The sequence below is a fragment of the Cryptomeria japonica genome, chromosome 3, assembly GCF_030272615.1.
Source record: "Cryptomeria japonica chromosome 3, Sugi_1.0, whole genome shotgun sequence".
Taxonomy (NCBI): domain Eukaryota; kingdom Viridiplantae; phylum Streptophyta; class Pinopsida; order Cupressales; family Cupressaceae; genus Cryptomeria; species Cryptomeria japonica.
In genome coordinates this window covers 658,551,614-658,573,121 of record NC_081407.1, presented here as the reverse complement: position 1 = coordinate 658,573,121, position 21,508 = coordinate 658,551,614, and the positions used below count along the sequence as shown (strand labels likewise).

The 21,508-nt window shown below is 32.6% G+C and overlaps 2 protein-coding genes across 2 annotated transcripts; both read right to left on the bottom strand.

Moving 5' to 3' along the window:
• Window positions 1-797: 797 nt before the first annotated feature.
• Window positions 798-2,477, bottom strand: LOC131033751 (chaperone protein dnaJ 8, chloroplastic-like). Its single transcript, XM_057965027.2, has 3 exons — window positions 1,828-2,477; window positions 1,169-1,237; window positions 798-1,045 (listed from the first exon to the last, which is right to left on the bottom strand). Exons 1-3 carry the CDS (start codon window positions 2,047-2,049, stop codon window positions 893-895), a joined length of 444 nt encoding a protein of 147 aa, XP_057821010.2. The 5' UTR covers window positions 2,050-2,477; the 3' UTR covers window positions 798-892.
• A 6,986-nt stretch (window positions 2,478-9,463) lies between these two features.
• LOC131033754 (chaperone protein dnaJ 8, chloroplastic-like) lies at window positions 9,464-11,426 on the bottom strand. Its single transcript, XM_059217933.1, has 3 exons — window positions 10,844-11,426; window positions 9,864-9,932; window positions 9,464-9,752 (listed from the first exon to the last, which is right to left on the bottom strand). The coding sequence occupies exons 1-3, from the start codon at window positions 11,063-11,065 to the stop codon at window positions 9,600-9,602; spliced, it is 444 nt and encodes a 147-aa protein (XP_059073916.1). The 5' UTR covers window positions 11,066-11,426; the 3' UTR covers window positions 9,464-9,599.
• Between the last annotated feature and the right edge of the window lie 10,082 nt (window positions 11,427-21,508).

The following is a 21,508-nucleotide window of genomic DNA, read 5'->3' as shown; positions in this document are numbered from 1 at the left end:
AGTTACTTATAATTGACCACCCATTCAAACAACTTTTTGATTTAATGAACACAACTTTTCAAGACCTATTATGTGAATGAAAATGTTAATACACATAATTACAATGTGTTATCACCTTGCGCGATGTGAATCTCCTTATATAAGAATTTTTAACTTTAATGTGAGACAATGTGTTCAAGAGATTATCCTTAAAAAAATCATATTCATATAACAAATATAAACAAAAATTAGACTACTAGAATCATTAAGAATATTTTGCTATTGATATTGAGAATACTAAGTTTGATAATAAAGTTTAGGGACTCCTCAATACTTTATAATTTTCCCTTAGAAATTGAAAGATATGAGTTGAATTTTACATTGTAGGGTAGAATGTAACATGTAAATACATTATAATCTCGATTTTATAATATGAAGCAAACCAAAGAAAGAAAAAATAAAATATATATACATTATAAAATATTCAATAAGAATAAACATAATTATAATTGTATAATTGTTAAAATTTATAAATAAATAATTTATAATTTTGAGAAACAAAATGTAAAAATGAAATTTTTTCAAAATGCTTATTTAAAAAACAAAACAATTGTTCAAAAATAAAAGCAATTGCTGAGATAAAATAAATTTAATACAGAACAAAAGAGCTTGATTTTCCTCCAAAACAAAAAAAAAACAATTGCTGAGGTGCAATACTTACATTTATCTGTTACATATATACACAATTAAGTGCGGATCATAATAAGGTATACCAATTAACTTGAGGTGTTTCCCTCAAAATAAAAGAAAGCAATTGCTCAAAAAAATAATGGCAATTGCTGAGGTGAAATAATTAGATTCCTCTCTGAAATATAGACAATTAATTGCAGCTGCCACTGTAAATTGATGATGATCAGGTATAACAGTTTATATGATTGGAATAATCTCCGCTTGGACAACCACCTTCAAATCCCATCCATTCTTCCCATTCATCGAAGCCCATATACCCATCATCAGCATAGTACTCCTCTTCCTTATTTACCTCCATCAAAGTAGACATTACAATCTGCACCAGGGAAAATTAATGAGAAAAAACATAACAATCCCATGCTATGCATAGAAAATATTGCAAGGGTTATGAAAAGAAATTGACAGATACAATCACAAACTGCATATGTTTAAAAGTTACCTGATAGGCCTCATTGATCTTGTGAAACGTCACACCACAATTCTCTCCTTTACAGACATCAGGATGATACTGTAAAATGACATCAAACATACAATAACATCATTCTCTGAAACCATAATCTAACAGTAAAAACTCACTTAAATCAGTTATTTAAACGCTCCCTATATGATAATCAAAGAATCCCGCAACTTTGTCTTGAAATGCACACATTTCAAACATACACTCTTTTCTCATGTTTTGAATGAAAATCTTTTAATCTCCACACAACGCTCAGAAAACTACCAGATGCCACACAACCCCTAAGCCGCATTTGAAACGGGCATGATTTTCCCCAAATACTTCATTCTAATCCTTCAAAATTTACCTAAAATATCTATACTATGTGAGTCCTGAATCATTATCAAAACTCCACCCTAAAAATCTGTTTACATTTTTGCAGAGATTTAACTTGAAAATAAAATAAAATTCATTAACAACTTGGATCACATTCTCATAATCCATCCTCAAAATAAACAAGCAAGAGATGTTCAATTACACAGTTTTGCTTCCTTCTTCCAAAATCTAAAAGCTCGTCATACACACCCATATACCATGTTCTTTAAATAAAAACAGAATGCAGGAGCTAACATCAAAACTAACTGAGCATTTTATTTGAGTACCTGCAAGGCAAGCCGTCGATAAGCTTTCTTGACTTCCTTTTCGCTGGCATTGGATTCCAATCTGAGTAACTTATACTCCTCCTTCAGTTTCCCACAACTAACAGACGCCATTGCCCTAACATTTCTTCTGCCCCACAATTTTTTGTCTCCCCCATCTTTTCTTACAAACGTGGGATTGGAATTCGCATTGACACCCACAACCTTTCCAACTGCAACAGCCATAATCGATTCCAAATCCAACTGTAAAAGAAAAACCAGATCTCCCAGATTTTACAGCCTGAGATAATCTCCAATGCAGGACTCAAAATTCACAAAAGTCCTCCAAACTGCGGGTTACCAATAGAAAAGAATGTATCCCAAAATTTCTGCGAGCAAAAATCAATTCCCCGAAAAAAACACAGAGCATACAGAACATGAACCTGCCGAAACAATGGAGGCTTAAATAGAGTTGAGGAAGGAATGAAGACAAAGTACATGAGACGTAATGTCCCCAATCAGAAAAATGCGTTGGATAAGAGAAAACGTAACGTAATGTCCCCAGAACACTGTCTTGATTACCAATTCAATAAATTAAGTCGAGTGCATGGCATAACGCGTTATCTTTCAGTTCAATTTTTTTAATTTCGACGTAGGGAAGAGTGTTGATTTGTTCCAAGTCTATGCATGGAGAAGCTATTCTTATGCATTTAAGTAATTCCAAGAATAAGGATAAGTTTTATTTGAAGGACTCGTTCCTTAAGCTTATACGCGTCGATGCCTCGTGTTCCACGTTTATGTGCCTTCATGCCACACGTGCGACAGCAACTTGACACGGTGAAGACTCTTTCTTTGTTTGTGGAACTTGCCAAGATACCCATGGTAATTTGGGAAACTTAGAACTTATAATTAATTTCCTTGTGGCTTTGTTTAATTTGATTATGAAGGGTTATGAATGTGATTGATTTTTGAGTTTGAGGAAAGATTAAGTTACGTCAAATTGTAATTGTAAGATTTACAATTAAGAATTAAAAATTAGTGAATTTGATATGATTAAATTAATGAATTTATTTCTATTGATTTTGTATGATATTAATGGATGGAATTATATAAAATATATAAAGACATCATATCATTTATCAAAACCTATAATTTAATATCTGTGAATTTGAATCTCTTGATAGACATTAATTTAAAAGCTTTCTTAAAGAAACTCACTTTTTAAAGATTTTATATCATACATCAAGAATAAGAATTTGTGAATAGTGATTTATGTTGGCATGTATCTAGTAAGGGGACTTCATCTCCACCTAGGATGTCAAGATCATTGTGCATTTATGTAGGTAAATCTTTTTGTTGGGAATATTGAATTGTAAGTGAACTTTTAGAGATAATTATAGGCAAATCTTTTTGTTGGGTATATTGAATAGTACGATGGAGCTTCTTCTACATAAAATTATATTCATTATAAGATCTCTATATAACTCGTCTTTAAGGTAAATTAATAAGTGTAAAAAAAATCAAACATATTAATATGTTTTTGTAAAAATTGATTTTAGAATATTAAATATCATATTTTTTAAAACAAAGGAATATTGTTTAATTTAGTGAAGGTCTTCGTGCATGACTAAAACCCAAAACATCATCTCAATTTAATTTTTGCATGTGTTTTATGATTTTTAATACCTTTTTTAATTAACACTTGGAATAATGGTTGCCTATTTTGATGTCTTTTGAGCCTGCAAAGAGCATGTTTACATATAAGCACCAGCATACTAAAAAAAATATTCTCTTTTACAAATAGATGTGAACATCATGTTCTTTCATCCCATTTCATATGTGTAGTCACATTTTGCAAATGTAAGTAGCCCCACAACAACATTCAAACATATGAATCTACTTTAGAAACTTGATTTAAGTGGTTTTTGTCAATCTTAAAACCTTTTTTAATATGAAAAATGTTCAAATATTTTCTATCTCAATATTCACAAAATCTTGTCCAAATTCATCTAATATGAGAAGGAAATGTGTTGGGTCACATATTAAACTTATATATTCTTTCCTCTTAGCATGGTCATATAGCCTATTATCAATCTTTGTCCCCTGTCCATTAGGTTAACCCTCAATGACTTCTTGAAAAACCCATGACATTTTGGGGAGCTCAGATCTCAGAACTAAATACTCTTGGGTTAGTTTAATTTAACTAAAGGGTTATGGATGTTGTTGATTTTAAATTTCAGATTAAATTGTAAGAAGAATTTACTATTTAAGTAGTTCACATTGTGTTAATAAAATTAAGTAATACAAGAGTAAATTGCAAGATTAGAATTAAGAATTGATTTTATTTTTTAATTTGTGTATTGTATTAGTAAAATTAAGTTATATGTGGGTATCAAATAATGAGATTAGAATCAAGAATTTAAAATTTGTGAATTGGAATTTGTATAAAAAGATCAAGCTAAGAAATTCATTTTTAATAAATTGTATTGTATTAATGGAAGTAGTTACTAAGATATATATAGGCAACACACCACTAGATCAAAACTTGTTGTCTAATACTTGTGAATTTGAGTACGCGCTAAACAATTAACTCAAGATATTTCTTTTAAAAATATTTTGACATGGATCAACAAGAATAAGATTTTGTAAATGGTGGGTTATATTTACATTTAAGTAGGAGGAGTGACTCCATCCCAACTAAGATGCCAAGATCATTGTCCAAACTCTCACCCATTCTTGTAGGTAAACATTTTTGTTGGGTATTTTGAATGGTAGGTTAAAGCCTCTTATAAGATATAATTATAGTCATTATAAGATCTACAAAACTCACCTTTAATGTAGAGCAATAGAAGTGAAAAAATAAATCAAGTGTATTAATATGTAAACATTAATTTTAAAATATTAAGTGTCATACTTTTAACCAAGGAAACATGTTTTAGTTCATTGAAGGTCTTCATGCATTACTAAACCCAAAACATCATCAATTTAAAATTTGCACATACTTTATAATTTCCATTGTATTTCCTCTTTCAATTGACACTTGGAATAATGGTTCTCTATTGTGATGGCTATGGCCCCTTCAATGCAAATGGTGTGCTTAAATTTTAAGCAATACTCTACTAAAAAGATCATTTCTTTCATTTTCAAAAGATGTCAACATCGTGTTCTTTCTTCCTAGCTCATATATGTACCACAGTTTGCAAATGTAAGTAGTTTGCAACAACATTCAGTCATATCAATTCACTTTTTGAACTTGATTTAAGTGATATTTTTTCAATCTTATAATCTTTTATAACTTGTCTTTTGATATAAAAAATATTTAATATTTTCTACCTCAAGATTCATTTAATCTTGTCCATATTCATTTAATATAGGGAAGAAAATATGTTGGATCACATATTAAAATTGCATAGGCTTACCTCTTAGCATGATCATTTCTAACCTATTTGAAAGTCCTCAAAATCTAATCACCTATGGAATCATTCATCTTAAACACTAATTTTAATTATTCAATCTATTTATTTACACCAATCAATATCACAACTCCAAAGGTATTCCTAATAATTTTCTATATATGTTTAGTGCAATGATCATATAACACATGCAAATAGAGACTTTTGTGGGTCTCTTTCTTATAAAAAAATTAAGTCTTAGAGATCTAGAAATCTTTCAAGTGAGTGGAGTAAGATATGAATCTGAAAGCACAAAAACAATGTTCCACTAGTGAAACATGAGAAAAACAATAGGATAATCTATCATATGATATGAAGAGTGTAAAATATACATAGAAGCCTTGTATATATAGGAAAGGTAGATAAGGTGAGAAGGTAGGATTGCCACCCTTCCAAAGGTGCAACACTTGTGAGATCACTTGACAAATCTGTGAGTAAGAATGACAAATAAGAATACACTAGGTGTTTCACAAAGTGAGTACACATGCATAAATGCTATAAGATAATGGAAAAGCATAAAATAGCCTAAGTAAATAAAATCTAGGTGTAAATAGGTCACTAACTAGAAAGGTTATTAGTTAACTAGTTATACAGTGACTCTGTTCACGCTAACATCCCCCTTAAAAGTGCAACTTAGGGAGTAATGTATGCATGATGGTTAATTGTGTCTACTAGGCCAAATTAGGTACTCATGTAAAAATTATGGAGAAAGGGAGAAAACCTAGTGGGAACAAAAATCCTCTCTAAAAGAGAAATGATGCAAAAATAGTGAAATGTACAAGTGTGAATAAGATAATTGATAGAAGGAAGGTCTCATGATAACCTCTCAAGGACTACTTCTAGAACAAGGATAATAGTATTACCCCCAAAGGAGAGAAAGAAGAGAAGGTCATGTGACTTCCCTGAAGATGTCAAGTAATGAACTCTATCTAACGAAATGCTTCCTCAAAATCCTTATAAGCAAAGAGAAAACATGCATCCTCCCTTCATAATGACATGCTTATAGTGTTGGTAGATGCTCAACATTGGATACTAAAGATGATCTAAGAACATTGAACAACATTTTTTCCCTTGGGAAAAAATAACACCACAAATGTGTGCAAGATGAACTCGCATTCCAGAGAGGAAGATGTAGGAAGTAGTATGAAAGTCTCTAGATTTTATACATGATCTAAAGATTCATAGAATGCCAATGATGGATGCCCAATTATCTCTAAGCCAATTCTTTGAGGTGACAAATTTTGATATGATGGATTAAATATCATAGAAGATTCATGAACAAGGACCGTAGATGTATGGTAATAATTTTTTCAATGTGAATCACAATGCAAATGATGATGAATGAGTCGGATTGAACTCATGAAGATTAGTATCAGAATAGAAGTTGATGTAGGCGAGACACGAGACAAGAGTAATATCCAAAGATGGAAATGGGGTGACAAAAATATTGATGAGATTGTCATCAAATATAAGAGTAATGTCCCTAATGGTGTCATCCAAATCTGCAAGCCAAAATTCAACAAACAAAGATGTTGTGTCTAATAGATATGCATCCCAATGTAGCAGATTTAGAAAGACAATGCCAATAGATGAGTTAATAATGGATTCAGATGTAGTAATGGGTATTTTGGGTTTTGCAATCCTAGATAGAAGTTGGAAGAGATTGTATGAGAAATGACGACATGATTCATCCACATGTTGATTACTCCCACAATATGTGGACTTCATTTTTCAAATTTTACACATGATCTGTGATGAGCAAATCAATGCAAATATACTCTCTTGGATGCAATTTAGTTGATCCCCCTAGTTTTTGGTACTTTATAACAAAGTGAGTTTTATAATGCAAATAGGTCTAATGTGTGGGAGATGTGAAAATATTAACTTAAATTACAAAAAAGGGTGCTCAATTTTGGGCTACTGATCAAAATTTATTGCACAAACAAGTTCTTATAAAATTGGCCTATTTTAAATACAGCTACATTAAGAGGTAAAAAAATAATATGTAGATGTGAGAAGTTGTAGTCTTCCAACTAGACGTTAAAATTAGGGCAAAAATGCTTAATTTTGACTATGCACACTTCAAATTTCAACTCACCATTTTCAAGTTACGACAAAAAATAAAAACCTCATGCTACTCATTGCAAAAAGGAAAAGTCCCCACTTACAAATACTTGATAGATGTTGATGGTTTTCTTTGACTACTAAAGGTTAGCAATTGGTTATCATCAATTACTAGGAATCAAGTTTAGATGCTAACAAAAGAAATAATAGTTACAATACACGCTAAGAGTTACAATTAACAACTATTAGAACAAAAAATAAGTAACAATAATGGTAGAAAAAAGTTGAAACCCCTAGTATGAAAGGGAATTTCTTCTTATGGAGAGGTCGTTCATAAAATTCTAATGTTGGAGGCTATGTGGTGGTATTGACTAAGTCAATGAATGTGTGGCATAAAGATGACCTTGCCTAAACAACAATATGTGCCAAATAAGGAAGGTACATGGGAAACAAGAGGTGCAAGGAACATGGGAAACAAGAGGTGTGAGACATCATTCCTTCACTGAGTGCAAAGGCACAAACCCTACACAATTTGATAAAACCTTCCAAATGTGCATACCCGCGCTATATGGAAGATTTTGCAATGATGGAAAGCACTACATGAAGAGGATTCATGGTAATTAGAGTTGTTAAAGATGAAGAAAAGGTGAAACACGCCACATCGAGGCAAATCAAATTATACTAGTCACTGATGATGCCTCCCACTTTGCCAAATTAAATGGTGAAGTATATAGAAAGGTACCTACAAATGCATGGAAGACGCAAATCGACTTGAGTGGATGTTGGCTATTTTACTATGGACTTGTCGGATGGCTTAAATCACACACACTAAGCTTAAAAGTGTTAAACACTCAAATTTGACTGACATTCTCTAGGCTTAATATGTTGCTTAGTGTGTGGGGTTTAAGGCTGGTCTAGACTCGATGTAAAATGAACAACACAAATATGCATACAAGAAATAAAACAATGGCTCCAAAGCTAGGAAGAATCAGCATGGACCTATGTTATGATATGTGTGTTGTTTTCATTTTATTAAAGTGATTTGTCGGGGGTGACCCTCAGAAAGAGGCATCAAAGCAAAGGGCTTGGAGAATGCAACCAAGAGAAAATTGAAGCATTAATGGTGGCATCCAAAACTTTGACCAGATAGCAAACATGTGAAAATAGGAATTTGATTTTTGACTTGCCTAGATGTGGAGGTAGCACCACTACCATAGAAGAGATCACATATTTCCTTATCATGAACAAAAACCACCAAACCAATCAAAGATGCCAAAATTCTTCAAACTGACCACACAATCTAGTGGTTTTGAATTATGTTAGCAATCTCTTCTTTGAGCCATTTTGTAGTTGTGGCTCTAACATAAGATTGGGTCAATGTCTTTTTGCCCAATAAAAGACTTGCTATATTAAAATTTAGTTATCAATATACGGGTGTGGCTCCGATGTACCACACACACACACAAGGTAAGTAGAGTTATGTTTCAATTGAAACGAAGCTTAAAGTTCATATAGGATTAGAGTAAGCTTTAGGTTAGGTTTGAATTTGGGTTTAATAAGGTTTACATTAAATGATATATTATATTAATATTACACTTTAGTCGTAACTAAAAGTTCACAAAGTTATCCCAACATAAGTTAAAATATGTGTGTTTGTGTGTGTGTTTCTTAAGTTGTCTACTTTTTTCTCCCTAATCCACTTCAATTAAGAGGCACCTCAAGAGATTATTAAAATATATATGATAGTATTATATTAATAATATAATCTTGATTCTATAATATGAAGCAAAGAAAAGAAACAAAATGTAAAATGTATATATACATTATAAAAATTCAATAAGAATAAACATAATTATAACTGTATAATTGTTGAAAATTCATTTTTGTAATGCATAATTATAAGATACAAGTAATTAATTTATAAAAAAAAAAATTAAAATGAAACAAGAAACGTGATTTTTTTTTAAATATTTGCTTAAAAAATAAAACAGTTGCTCAAAATTAAAAACAATTGCTAAAGTAAAATAAATTTAATACAGAACAAAAGAGCTTGATTATCCTCCAAAACAAAAGAATTGCTGAGGTGAAATAGTAACATTTATCTGTTACATATAGACAATTCAAGTGCCGATCATAATCAGGTATAAAAGTTAATTTGAGGTGTTTCCCTCTTTAAAAATGAATGCAATTGCTCATAAAATAAAGGCAATTGCTGAGGTGAAAAAATTAAATTTATATCTTAGATATACAATTGTGGCTGCCACTGTAAATTGATGATGATCAGGTATAATAGTTTATATGATTGGAATAATCTCCGCTTGGAAAACCACCTTCAAATCCCATCCATTCTTCCCATTCATCGAAGCCCATATACCCATCATCACCATAATACTCCTCTTCCTCATTTACCTCCATCAGAGTAGACATCACAATCTGCACCAACACCATAAAAATGACAAAAAAATAACTATCCCATGCTACAGGCAGAGAATGTTGCAAAGATTATGAAAAGTAATTCACAAATTGCATATGTTTAGAGGTTACCTGATAGGCCTCATTGATCTTCTGAAACATCACACCACAATTCTCTCCTTTACAGACATCAGGATGATGCTGAAAAATGATAACACACAATAACATCATTCTCTGAAACCATAATCTAACTGTAAAAACTCACTTAAATCAGTTACTTAAACACTCCCTATATGATAATCAAAGAATCCTGCAACTTTGTCTTGAAATGCACATTTCAAACATACACTCTTTTCTTATGTTTTGAATGAAAATCTTTTAATCTCCATACACCACTCAGAAAACTAGCAGATGCCACACAACCCCTAAGCCACATTTGAAATGGCCATTGATTTTCCCCAAATATTTCATTTTAATCCTTCAAATTTTACTTAAAAAATCTATACTATGTGAGTCCTGAAACTCCACCCTAAAAATCTGTTTACATTTTTGCTGACATTAAATAGTTAAGCTTGAAAATTTCTGGATTAGATTATGGAAAAACAAAAATCATCAACAATTTGGATCACTTCTCATAATCCATCCTCAGAATAAACATGCATGACATGAGATTACACAGTTTTGCTACCCTTCTTCCATAATCTAAGAACTTGTCATACACAACCATACACCTTGTTCTTTCAATAAAAAGAGAATGCAAGAACTAACATGAACATTTCAGTACACAAAAGATTACACAGTCTAACTTCTCTCCTCCCAACATCTAAAAACTTTTGTATAATATACACCCATATGTCCTGTTCTTTCAGAAAAAACAGAATGCAACTAACATCAAAACAGACTGAACATTTCAGTACCTGATCAAAATAAACAACTTCCATGCTCAAAATGAACAAACAAGACAAGAGATTACGCACTTCCTCTCTCCTTCCAAAATCTTAAAACTTGTCTGACACACCCATATACCCTGTCTCACCCTTATACCCTAATCTTTCAATAAAAACAGAATACAAGAACTAACATCAATTCAAACTGAACATTTTATTCAGTACCTGCAAGGCAAGCCGTCGATAAGCTTTCTTGACTTCCTTTTCGCTGGCATTGGGTTCCAATCTGAGTAACTTATACTCCTCTTTCAGCTTCCCACAACTAACAGACGCCATAGCCCTAACATTTCTTCTGCCCCACAATTTTTTGTCTCCCCCATCTTTTCTTCCAAACATGGGATTGAAATTCCCATTGGCGCCCACAACCTTTCCAATCGCAACAGCCATAATCGATTCCAAATCCAACTGTAAAAGATAAACCAGATCTCCCAGATTTTACACCCTGATATAATCTCCAATGCAGGACTCAAAATTCACAAAAGTCCTCCCAACTGCGGGTTACAAATAGAAAAGAATATATCCCAAAAATCAATTCCCCGGAAAAAAATCAATTCAACCTGCCGCAACAATTCCCCGGAAAAAACAGAGCATACAGAACATGAACCTGCCGAAACAATGGAGCCTTAAATAGAATTGAGGAACGAATCAAGACAAAGTAGATGGGACGTAATGTCCCCAATCAGAAAAATGTGTTGGATAAGAGAAAACGTGATATAATGTCCCCAAAACACTGTCTTGATTAGCAATTCAATAAATTCAGTCGAGTGCATGGCTATTTCGACGTAATGGGCAAGAATTTGCTTGGCATAACGCGTTATCTTTCACTTCAAATTTTTTATTTCGACGTAGGGAACGGTGTTGATTTCTTCCAAGTGTCTGCATGAAGAAGCTATTTTTATGCATTTAAGTAATTCCAAGAATAAGGATAAGTTTTATTTTAAGAACTCATTCTTTGTGCTTATCCGCGTCGATGCCACGTGTTCCACGTTTAAGCGGCTTCTTTCTTTGTTTGTGGAACTTGGCAAGAAACCTATGGCAATTTAGGGGACTTGGAACTTATAAAAAAATTGATTTGATTAAGAAGGTTATGAATGTGATTGATTTTTGAATTTGAGGGAAGAATAAGTAGTGTATGAATTAGAATTAAGAATTAAAAATGAGTGAATTTGACATGATTAAATTAACGAGTTTATTTTTATTGATTTTGTATGGTATTAATGAAAGAAATTATATAAAATACATAAAGATGTCACATCATTCATTAAAATTCATTATTTAATATTTGTGAATTTGAATTCTTATCAAAAGATTAATTTAAAATCTTTCTTAAAGACTGTGTATCATACCAACAAGAAAAAGAATTTGTGAATATTGATTTATATTGACATGTATGTAAGAGGGGAACTCCATCTCCATCTAAGATGTCAAGATCATTGTGCAATTATGTAGGCAAATCTTTTTGTTGGGAATGTTGAAAGGTAAGTGAACTTTTAGAGATAATTATAAAAAAATCTTTTTGTTGGTTATATTGAATGGTAAGATGAAGCTTCTTTTACATAAAATTATATTTATTATAACATCTCTAAATAACTTATCTTTAATGTAAATTAATAAGTGTAAAAAAACTTAAACAAACTAATATGTTTTTGTAAAAATTGATTTAAAATATGAGATATCATATTTTTTTAAACAAATGAATATTGTTTAATTTAGTGAAGGTCTCCATGCATGAATCAAACTCAAAACATCATCTCAATTTAATATTTGCATGTGCTTTATGATTTTTACTACCTTTTTAATTGACACTTGGAATAATGGCTCCCTATTGTGATGTCTTTTGAGCTTTCAATACAAAGAGTGTGTTCACATTTAAGCACTAGTATACTAAAGAAATTATTCTCTTTTACAAATAGATGTCAACATTATGTTCTTTCATCCTATTTCATATGAGTACTCACATTTTGCAAATGTAAGTAGCCCCACAACAACATTTAATCATTTGAGTCCACTTTTCAAACTTGATTTAAGTGATTTTTATTAATCTTAAAAACTTTTAATATGAAAAATGTTCAAATATTTTCTATTTGAAGATTCACAAAATCTTGTCCAAATTCATCTAAAATAGAGAAGGAAATATGTTGGGTCACATATTAGAGTCACATATTCTTTTCTCTTAACATGGTCATCTAGCCTATTATCAATCTTTGTCCCTTGTCCATTATATTAACCCTTGACCACTTCTTGGAAAACACATGACAAGTTGGGGGGCTTAAATTTCACAACTAAATACTCATGAGTTAGTTTAATTTGATTAAGGAGGGTTACGAATGTTGTTGATTTTAAAATTGAAGTTTTGTAAGTTTACTTTTCAAGTAGTTCACATTGTGTTAGTAAAATTATGTGATATAAGAGTAAATTGCAAGATTAGAATTAAGAATTGATTTTATTTTTTAATTTGTGTATTGTATTAGTAAAATTAAGTTATATGTGGGTATCAAATTATGAGATTAGAATTAAGAATTTAAAATTTGTGGGTAGTAAATGGGAATGGTTGGTGGGTCCAACAGGCAGAAATCAATTACCACTAGCCCTTCATCAATGGTGGTCCCATCCATAGAATCAACCAACTTTAGATAAAATATTCATTTAGGCAAGTGGGGTAGCAAGAACTATAGTTTCCCACCGACCCCCTTTTAGAATTGTAGGGCTAAACTTCCATGTGTGGGGTTGGAACTAGAATTCCCTACCCACCCCTGGTGTTTTCTCTTGAAGCGATTAATTCTGTCAGTTCCCTTCCATTAAGTACTATGCCAATTTAATGACTTTTACAAACTAAGGAAAACTTAAATTTGCACCAATATAACCATCCAACCTGCACATCAAGCATTCAAAGAAATCTCATCAAAAGAGCATGCATACGTAATGGTTTGTGCGTATGGTTATAGTAAACTTAGAAAAAAATAAAGTAAGCATCAAATTAACCAAGCATTCATGAAATGAAGGAAAACTAAGCATGAAAGTACACAATCCACAAATCACGCACAAGTAGGACACATGTTAGTAGTTTAGTGGTTAGTAGTTTTTACCTTACTTTTTGTTAGTTGCATTCTCTTGGCGACTTCATGTTGCATCTTTGGAAACAGGCCTCATAGGCCCTTATCCATCAACTCTTGTAGTTGTACCTTTAACTCATACAATTATGTGGTTGTCATTCTATAGGGTGCCTTGGGTTGAGGTTTAGTCCATGGGTGTAGATCAATAGTAAAGTCAAGTTCCCTCTTTGGAGGCAATCCTGGCAATTCCTTGGGAAAGACATCTTGGTACTCTCGAAGGGTAGGGTGTGCATCAAGTCCATTTTTTTCATCCTCCAAGTCCTTGATGTGGACGACATATATTTCACAACCCTTCATTTGGGCCCTCTTAAGTTGCATTGCAGAAATTTGCCTAAGTTGTAAAGGCTTCTTAACTCCTTGTATCTCCACTTGGTTGCCTAAATCATCAAGGCATGTCACAAGTTTATCTTCACAACTCACTATGGCCTTATGCTCAATTAACCATTTGATTCCTAGAATAACATCATAACTTCCTAATGGAGTTACATAGAGATTCACTTCTATTAGGAAGTTGGGAAGTTGTAATTTATTGCATGCCAAACATCAGTCTGCCCTCCACTCTTCTCAGTTTCCATATTGAACATTCCAAGGATTTGGCATATACTAGGCTTAATATTAACTTAGATACAATCCTAGGATCCACAAAACATTCAATAGCACTTGTGTCTATAAGAATGGAAAGTGCATGACCAAAAAATTTACCATTAAGTTGGATTGGGGAAGCTTGAAATTATTCTTGACGGTTGATAACTACGACATGAATCATTCCTAGGATTCCCACTAAGAACCTTTTACATTTCCTGTTCCATATTGTTCATTCGAGTTTCTTGATAGTTGAGGAGCTCAAATATCTAATCCAACCTTTCACTAGGATTATTGCTATGTCCCCCTTTGTTCTTTGTTTATACCATGTTGTCCTATTGAGTGCCTTGAAAGTTAAGAAAACTAAGTCTTAGCGTAGAAGACACAAGGCCCTAGAGTTTAAACCTATGGCTCTAATACCAAAATGTAAGGACCCGCTAGTCCTAACCTTAGGAAAACTAACATAATTGATTCCTAATTAAATCTAAGTAGATTTCCATTAACATAAATGCAATTCTTAAGTTAACTATTATGCATTTAAACAAATGAATAACAAATTGTCATTAATATGACTACAAAATAATATATAAAGTAAGATCCATAAGTTATGAAAAAGGAATGACAAAATGGATAACTGTTCCAAGAAATTAGTTAGCGAATATATGAATGAGTTAAATTAAAGATAGCCATAAGTTAGTGTGTATGAAAAACTATGAAATACTATGTCAATTTAAGGAATTTTACAAACTACGGATAACTTAAATTTGCACCAATATAAACATCCAACCTAAGCATCAATCATTCAAATAAATCCCATCAAAAGAGAATGCATATGTATTGGTCCATACGTATGGTTAAAGTAAACTTAGAAAAACTTAAAGTAAGCATCCACTTAACCAAGCATTCATGAAATGGAGGAAAACTAAGCATGACAGCACACGGTCTACAAATCATGCACAAGTAGGACACATGTTAGTAGTTTTTACCTTACTTTTTGTTAGTTACATTCTCTTGGTGACTTCCTATTGCATCTTTGACAGTAGGCCTCATAGGCCCTTTACATATCTTACATAGCTTACATAGCTTGATCATGAGACCACATTGGTCAATTTTATAAAATACAATAATACAATAATACAATATACATCAATGTAGAAGATTTTACAATATCATGGTGTGAATTCTCTATCTTCGGATGTAGTGTCTTCCTTGCCATCAAACTCGCCTCCATTTGCAATATGGAAGATGGACATATAACCCAAGCATTTTATCCGCCCAACGAAACAAAGATTACACTTCCTGATCCTCATGATAAGCTCCCATCCCTCACGGCGAAGTATCCTAGCAAACCGGCATCAACCTTTGGAAATGGAACTTGTACATGCATGTAGTATCTAACAACCAAACTGTTGAACTTAGCTACATGTGTTATGGCAGGGAGAAAATTTAATAAATAACTCAGCCAAGTTTTAACCTTTTTAGGGTAGGTGAAAATACCCTTCCCTGTTTAACCCATAATCAAGCACATCTTTCCAATACATCCATCATTGACAGTAAAATAAAATTACCCCTCCCGAATAAATTTTATGATTTTTCATTTCTTGAGATCTCTCTCTTTTCATATCTAATTACAAATTTATAATTTCATTTTAAATTCATAAGATTAAATCAAAGTACTGATAAATTCCAAATCACATAGGATAGGTATAAGTTAGAAAATCATTCTATTCTATCAGTATAAAACGTTCAGAGGAATTGAGTCAAAGGTTTTCCTCTTAGCCATTAAAAGGGTTGCGCAAGTACCAAACATCTCTCAGCTTATCCATTACATGGTTCGATTTGGACTGGATAAATCCTCTTTAAACAAAATTTGCCAGCCACGCCATTTTTAACAAGAAAAAATTCAGATCGATGCCTCATGAACCAGATAATTAAGAGAATTGTTAGCAATACATATGGAAGACAAAAGACGATGCATGTGAATATATTCAGCTGCAACAAAAACAAAGGGGTAGTAGAGAAGGGGCTGAGGTGATATGAATTACTGGAGCCCCACATCAGATTGATTCTGATTTAGCATAACAAACAAATATTTTTTTATCACCACTGTCCAAACAAAATAAAACATGGGAAGCATCAATAGTGAATAAAAAAATTAATCCAGAGAAGAACGACTTAACCATAATGAGGGATTTACAATACCAAATAGATGCAAGGGAAAATTGTAGGGGGTAATTTGTACCAATGGATCGATTTTATATAATAGCAAAGTTTATTTTAAAAAAACTACTGTCAAGGAATTATTGCAGATCGATCCATAAGAAGGAATGCAGAAAGAAGAGATTTTTGGTGATAAAGTTTGAACAAAGTTTACCCAGCAAGCAGTCGTGGAAGAAAGAGAGGAATAAAGACTAAACAAGCCAAGTCACCTTGTAGATTACGATTTCCAGGCAAGTATATTTGAGAGAAAGAGTCTGGATGTGAGGAATAGGAAAGGGGCGTGGTCTCTCAAAAGCAATTTGATCTCCCTTTTAACTCTCTCAAAATCTCGACCTCCCCTAGAAGGATTTGCAGACCAATCAAATTCATAGAAAAATTAACAAAAAGAAGATTTCCAGCCAAATTGGATGTCCCTCAAATGATAATTGGCTCAATATTTATAATTGTTTTTTGCTAGGGTTTTATCCAAGAAATATGGATCTAGATTGGAAGAATTTAGGAGTGAATGGGGAGTTGGAGTGAAGAAAACTGATTTAGATTAGTTAGTTGAGAAAAATGACCAAGAGTTGGATTGGATTGATTAGTCAGTTATGAAAAACAAATAGAGAACTAACATAGAGGTTGCCTTTATGTTACAAATTTGATAACTCATGATAAATTTAAAACATGTTTAATTTTTAATATTTTAATTATTTTTAAAAATCATAAAATTTGGATTTAGTTTAATATTATATTTGTTTATGTCTTCGGACATGTAGTGTCGTGGTTAAAACACTTCGTTGGTGAAGTGGCCACCAAAGTTCAAATCCCTGTTGGGCCATTGTGCTCACAGGTTTGAACAAGTGAAGTGTGGGGATGAGGCCCCCCGGTTATGGCCTCATCGATTCATAGCTCCGAGTCAAAAGTGTTTCTCGTGGATCCGGAGGGCGTGTCATGCTAGCGTCGTCGATCACGTTAAAAAGTTTACCAAACATTATTTTATATATATATATATATATATATATATATATATATATATATATATATATATATATATGTTTATAATTCTCTACATTAATTTACAAATTTTTAATTTGGTTTTAATTACTTAATGTAATTATCCTATTTAATTATTATTAATTTATGGCTCTTTGTGCACAAGTTACATTTCGTGAGTCACTAACGATGAGCTAGGAGACCCCTCCTCGGTCATATGTTTGTCTTCAATGGTCGACCCTGCATCCATTTCACACTTGATTAAAAAGCGTTAGATCATCATAAAATTCCATAAACATTAGAATTGCCTTCACTCACATTAATATCATGTAAAGCATCAAATTTAATTAATGTCATCTAGCATCATAATGTAAAAAAAATAATGTCATCAAACATCATAGTGTCAAATAATATCAATTCCTAACTTAACAACTTACACTTAAAACTTATACGTCTAAATCGGGTCGTGACATTGGCTCCTTGAAGATTTGGGGATTTCTCTCCACACACAACATAATGTTATATGGATGGATGCAAATGGATAACTACGTGTGGTTGCCTAGATTTTCCTATAATGGTGATGCTCTTGGATATGATTTTAGCTCTATTTCAACAACATGAGATTGCACTAAGATGAGATGATAATGAAGGGGAGGATACCCCAATTTATAGCTTTGAGAGGAGAAGAATGGAGGGCTAGGACTGAAGGAAAGTGATAGAAGGAATTGAGAAGACAAGGTGTGGAGACCAAGAGATTTTTCATAAACGCATTTCTTGTCTCCACAAAGTACATGGGGAAGAGATCCTCAAGTACATTGGAAGAATAAAAGGAATTTAAAATTCCTTGGAGGAAAGACAAGAGAATTAAAAATTCTCCAACAATGGATTGCATGGGAAAATGGAAAGAGAAAAGAAATTAAAAATTCCTTGGGAAGTGAGGGAGCATTGGAAAGTGCGAGAATTTGAAGTCCTTGAAATGACCAAAGCTGGTGCATTTAAGGTTTGGAAGGTGAGAGGAGAAAGCCATTTATGGCATGGAGTTGACTTTGCTCTGATCATGAAGATTAGGAATGTTCAACTGATTAGCAAGGGGGATTAAGTGGATTAATGAAGAATTAAAGTGCAAGTGGGAAAGTTGGGAGGATTTGACAAGAGGAGAGAGAATGAGTAGAGGAATTAAAAATTGGAGAATAATGATAATGAGGCTTCTAGAAGAATTAATTAGCATAAGTGAAAATTAGATGAAGTGATTTGTAGGAATCACTTTGGTTAGGTTTATTAATTAGTATTAATTAACTAAAGGGGACTTAGAAGAATTAATTATTTAGATGTCTTTTGAAGAATGGGGAATAATTAATTTATTTAACAAATTAATTATTAGACTATACTGATAGGATTAATTTAATTTAATTTAATTTAATTAACTCTGCGAAGAATAAAAATAGCATAATTAAATAAATTATGTAGAAAGGATAAATTAATTAAATATTTAAATTTAAGTAATTGTAGACATCTGCAGGTCGTTAACTAGACAAAGAACGACAAATAAAAATGCACTAGGTGTTTAACAAAGTGACAATACATGCATAACTATTATAAGGTAAGACAAAAGCATACAATAGCCTAAGTAAATAAAATCTAGGTGTGAATAGGTCTGTAGACACCTAAAATTAATTAAATTAATATTTAATTAATTTAAGCCTTTCCACAAAATTAATTTAATTAATTGTGTTGTTATTTATTGCTCTTACAATTAATCAAATCTTAAATTTAATTAATTTTATCATTGCAACCTTATAATCAAACTTGATTATTCTTGTTTTCTTCTATAATCGTTTTATTTCTTCAAACCCTGTTTAGTTAATTAACCTCAATTAACTAAGCAAATCATGTGATTCTTACAAATCACTTTTCTTATCCTAATTAATTCTTCCATAATCATGCTTATCATTATCCTCCAATTTTAAATTCCTCCACTCATTCGCTCTCCTCATGTCACATCCTCCTAACTTTCCCACTTGCACTCTAATCACTCATTAAGCCATCTAATCAATCTCCTTAGTCATTTGCACATCCCTTATCACCTTGATCCTTTCAAAGAAATTCAAATTCTTTGAATCTCCCTATGCATCATCTTCCCGAGGAATTTTTAATTCCTTTTCTCGTATATTCTTCCCACACATCTCTTATTTTGGAATTTTTAATTCCTCCTCTCTTCCCCCAATGAATTTTATATTCCTTTTTCTCTTCCCAATGTACTTGGGAACTCTTCCCCATGTACCTTGAAGGGTGTGGAGACAAGAAATGCCTTTATGGCAAATCTCTTGAATCTCAGACCTTGTCCTTTGAATCCTCTACCACTCTTTTCTTCAATCCTAGCCCTCCATTTTGGCCTCCTCCAATCTATAAATTGTACTCTCATCTTCTCACAAATCATCCACTTTTCATCTAAATTTATGTTGTCCATTTGAGATCCAAAATCATCAATCATACCATCATAATGCCCAAATCTTGTTACACTTAGCCAATCCATTTTATCCTACTCAATCATCCAATCCAATCCCATCTTGTTGTGTAGTGGAGAGTAATCTACATCAATCCCATCAAATAGCCAATCCAATCAAGTGGAGAAGGGGTGCATTCTTCACTTCACCTAAGGCTCAATCGGAGGAGGAAGACAAGAATTTAGGTTAAATGGTTATGTTTGAATGTTTTTTATGATTTATATGATTTGTATTACTAACCATTGCACTTAAATTTTCTGCCCTCTTCATTTTGGCAATGCCCGGTGGACCCATGTCCCTAGAATCTAATCATTTTTGGCTTGTTTTAGCATTTTTACTTGCAAGTTCTTGGAAGGACGTCTGAGACTACACTTCACTGTCTCTGCAACGCTACTTCAACATCTTCATTTAAATTTAAACTTTCTCGCTAACATTTTGTGCAGAAACTAAAAATTGACGTCTCCATCTACATATCAGCGTCTTCGCCCCTCTGTTTCGGCATCTCCGCAGTAACAAATTAGCATTTCCATTAAAAAAATCCTGCCTAACTTTTTTTAAAATTTTTTTCATAAAAATTGCAAATCAACGTCTGCGCAAATGTCAATCCATAGATTAGCGTCTATGCAGATGTCAATCCACATATCAACGTCTGTGCATACTTGTCTCCGCTTGGATACTTTTCCCACTTATTTTTAAAATTTTGAATTTTGAATTTTTGCACGCTAATCATTTTTCTATGTAGGACCTCAATCAATGTCTGTGTAGACGAATCAACATTTGCACCTGCACTTCAGCATCTCCGTTGTAAGTGTTTAATTTTGAAATTTTCACTAACTTTTCTTTATCCTCGCAATCTTTTTTGTGTCCAAAACCAAGAACTAAAACTACTAATCACTTGTGCAAGACATTTGTCAAAGAAAATCTTAATTTTTCACTAGCTTGGATTTCTTTTCCGCATTTTAGCTTAGAAAACATCTTTTTGGGTTTAAAAATGTTGGCATATGTGCAGAATATGTTGACATGATGATATTGTGTTGTCATTGATGTCAATATGCTGAAAGAGAACCGGTAATATGCTGAAGAGTGAACCGGTAATATGCTGAAGAGTGAACCGGTAACATGATGAAGAGTGAACAGGATTATTGAAGTTAAGCAACTGACAAAGTGAACCGGTATGATGTTGTTAATCAGAACTGGTATGTCGGAACGAGAACCGGTATATGGAATGTTTTGTATCTAGGGTTCATATGGCATAAATACCGGTTGGTAGTCTCAGCTTCAGGGTTTCCGGTTGAAGTGTTTTGAGCCTGTGTGTTTCAACCGATGGCATTGTGTGATGAGTTAGCATTGTAATGGAGATCAGATCGTGTTGCTACGTCAGCCTCGTGCACGTGAAGGATCTTGCATGAAGGAGATTGATCCTATCTACCTCGGGA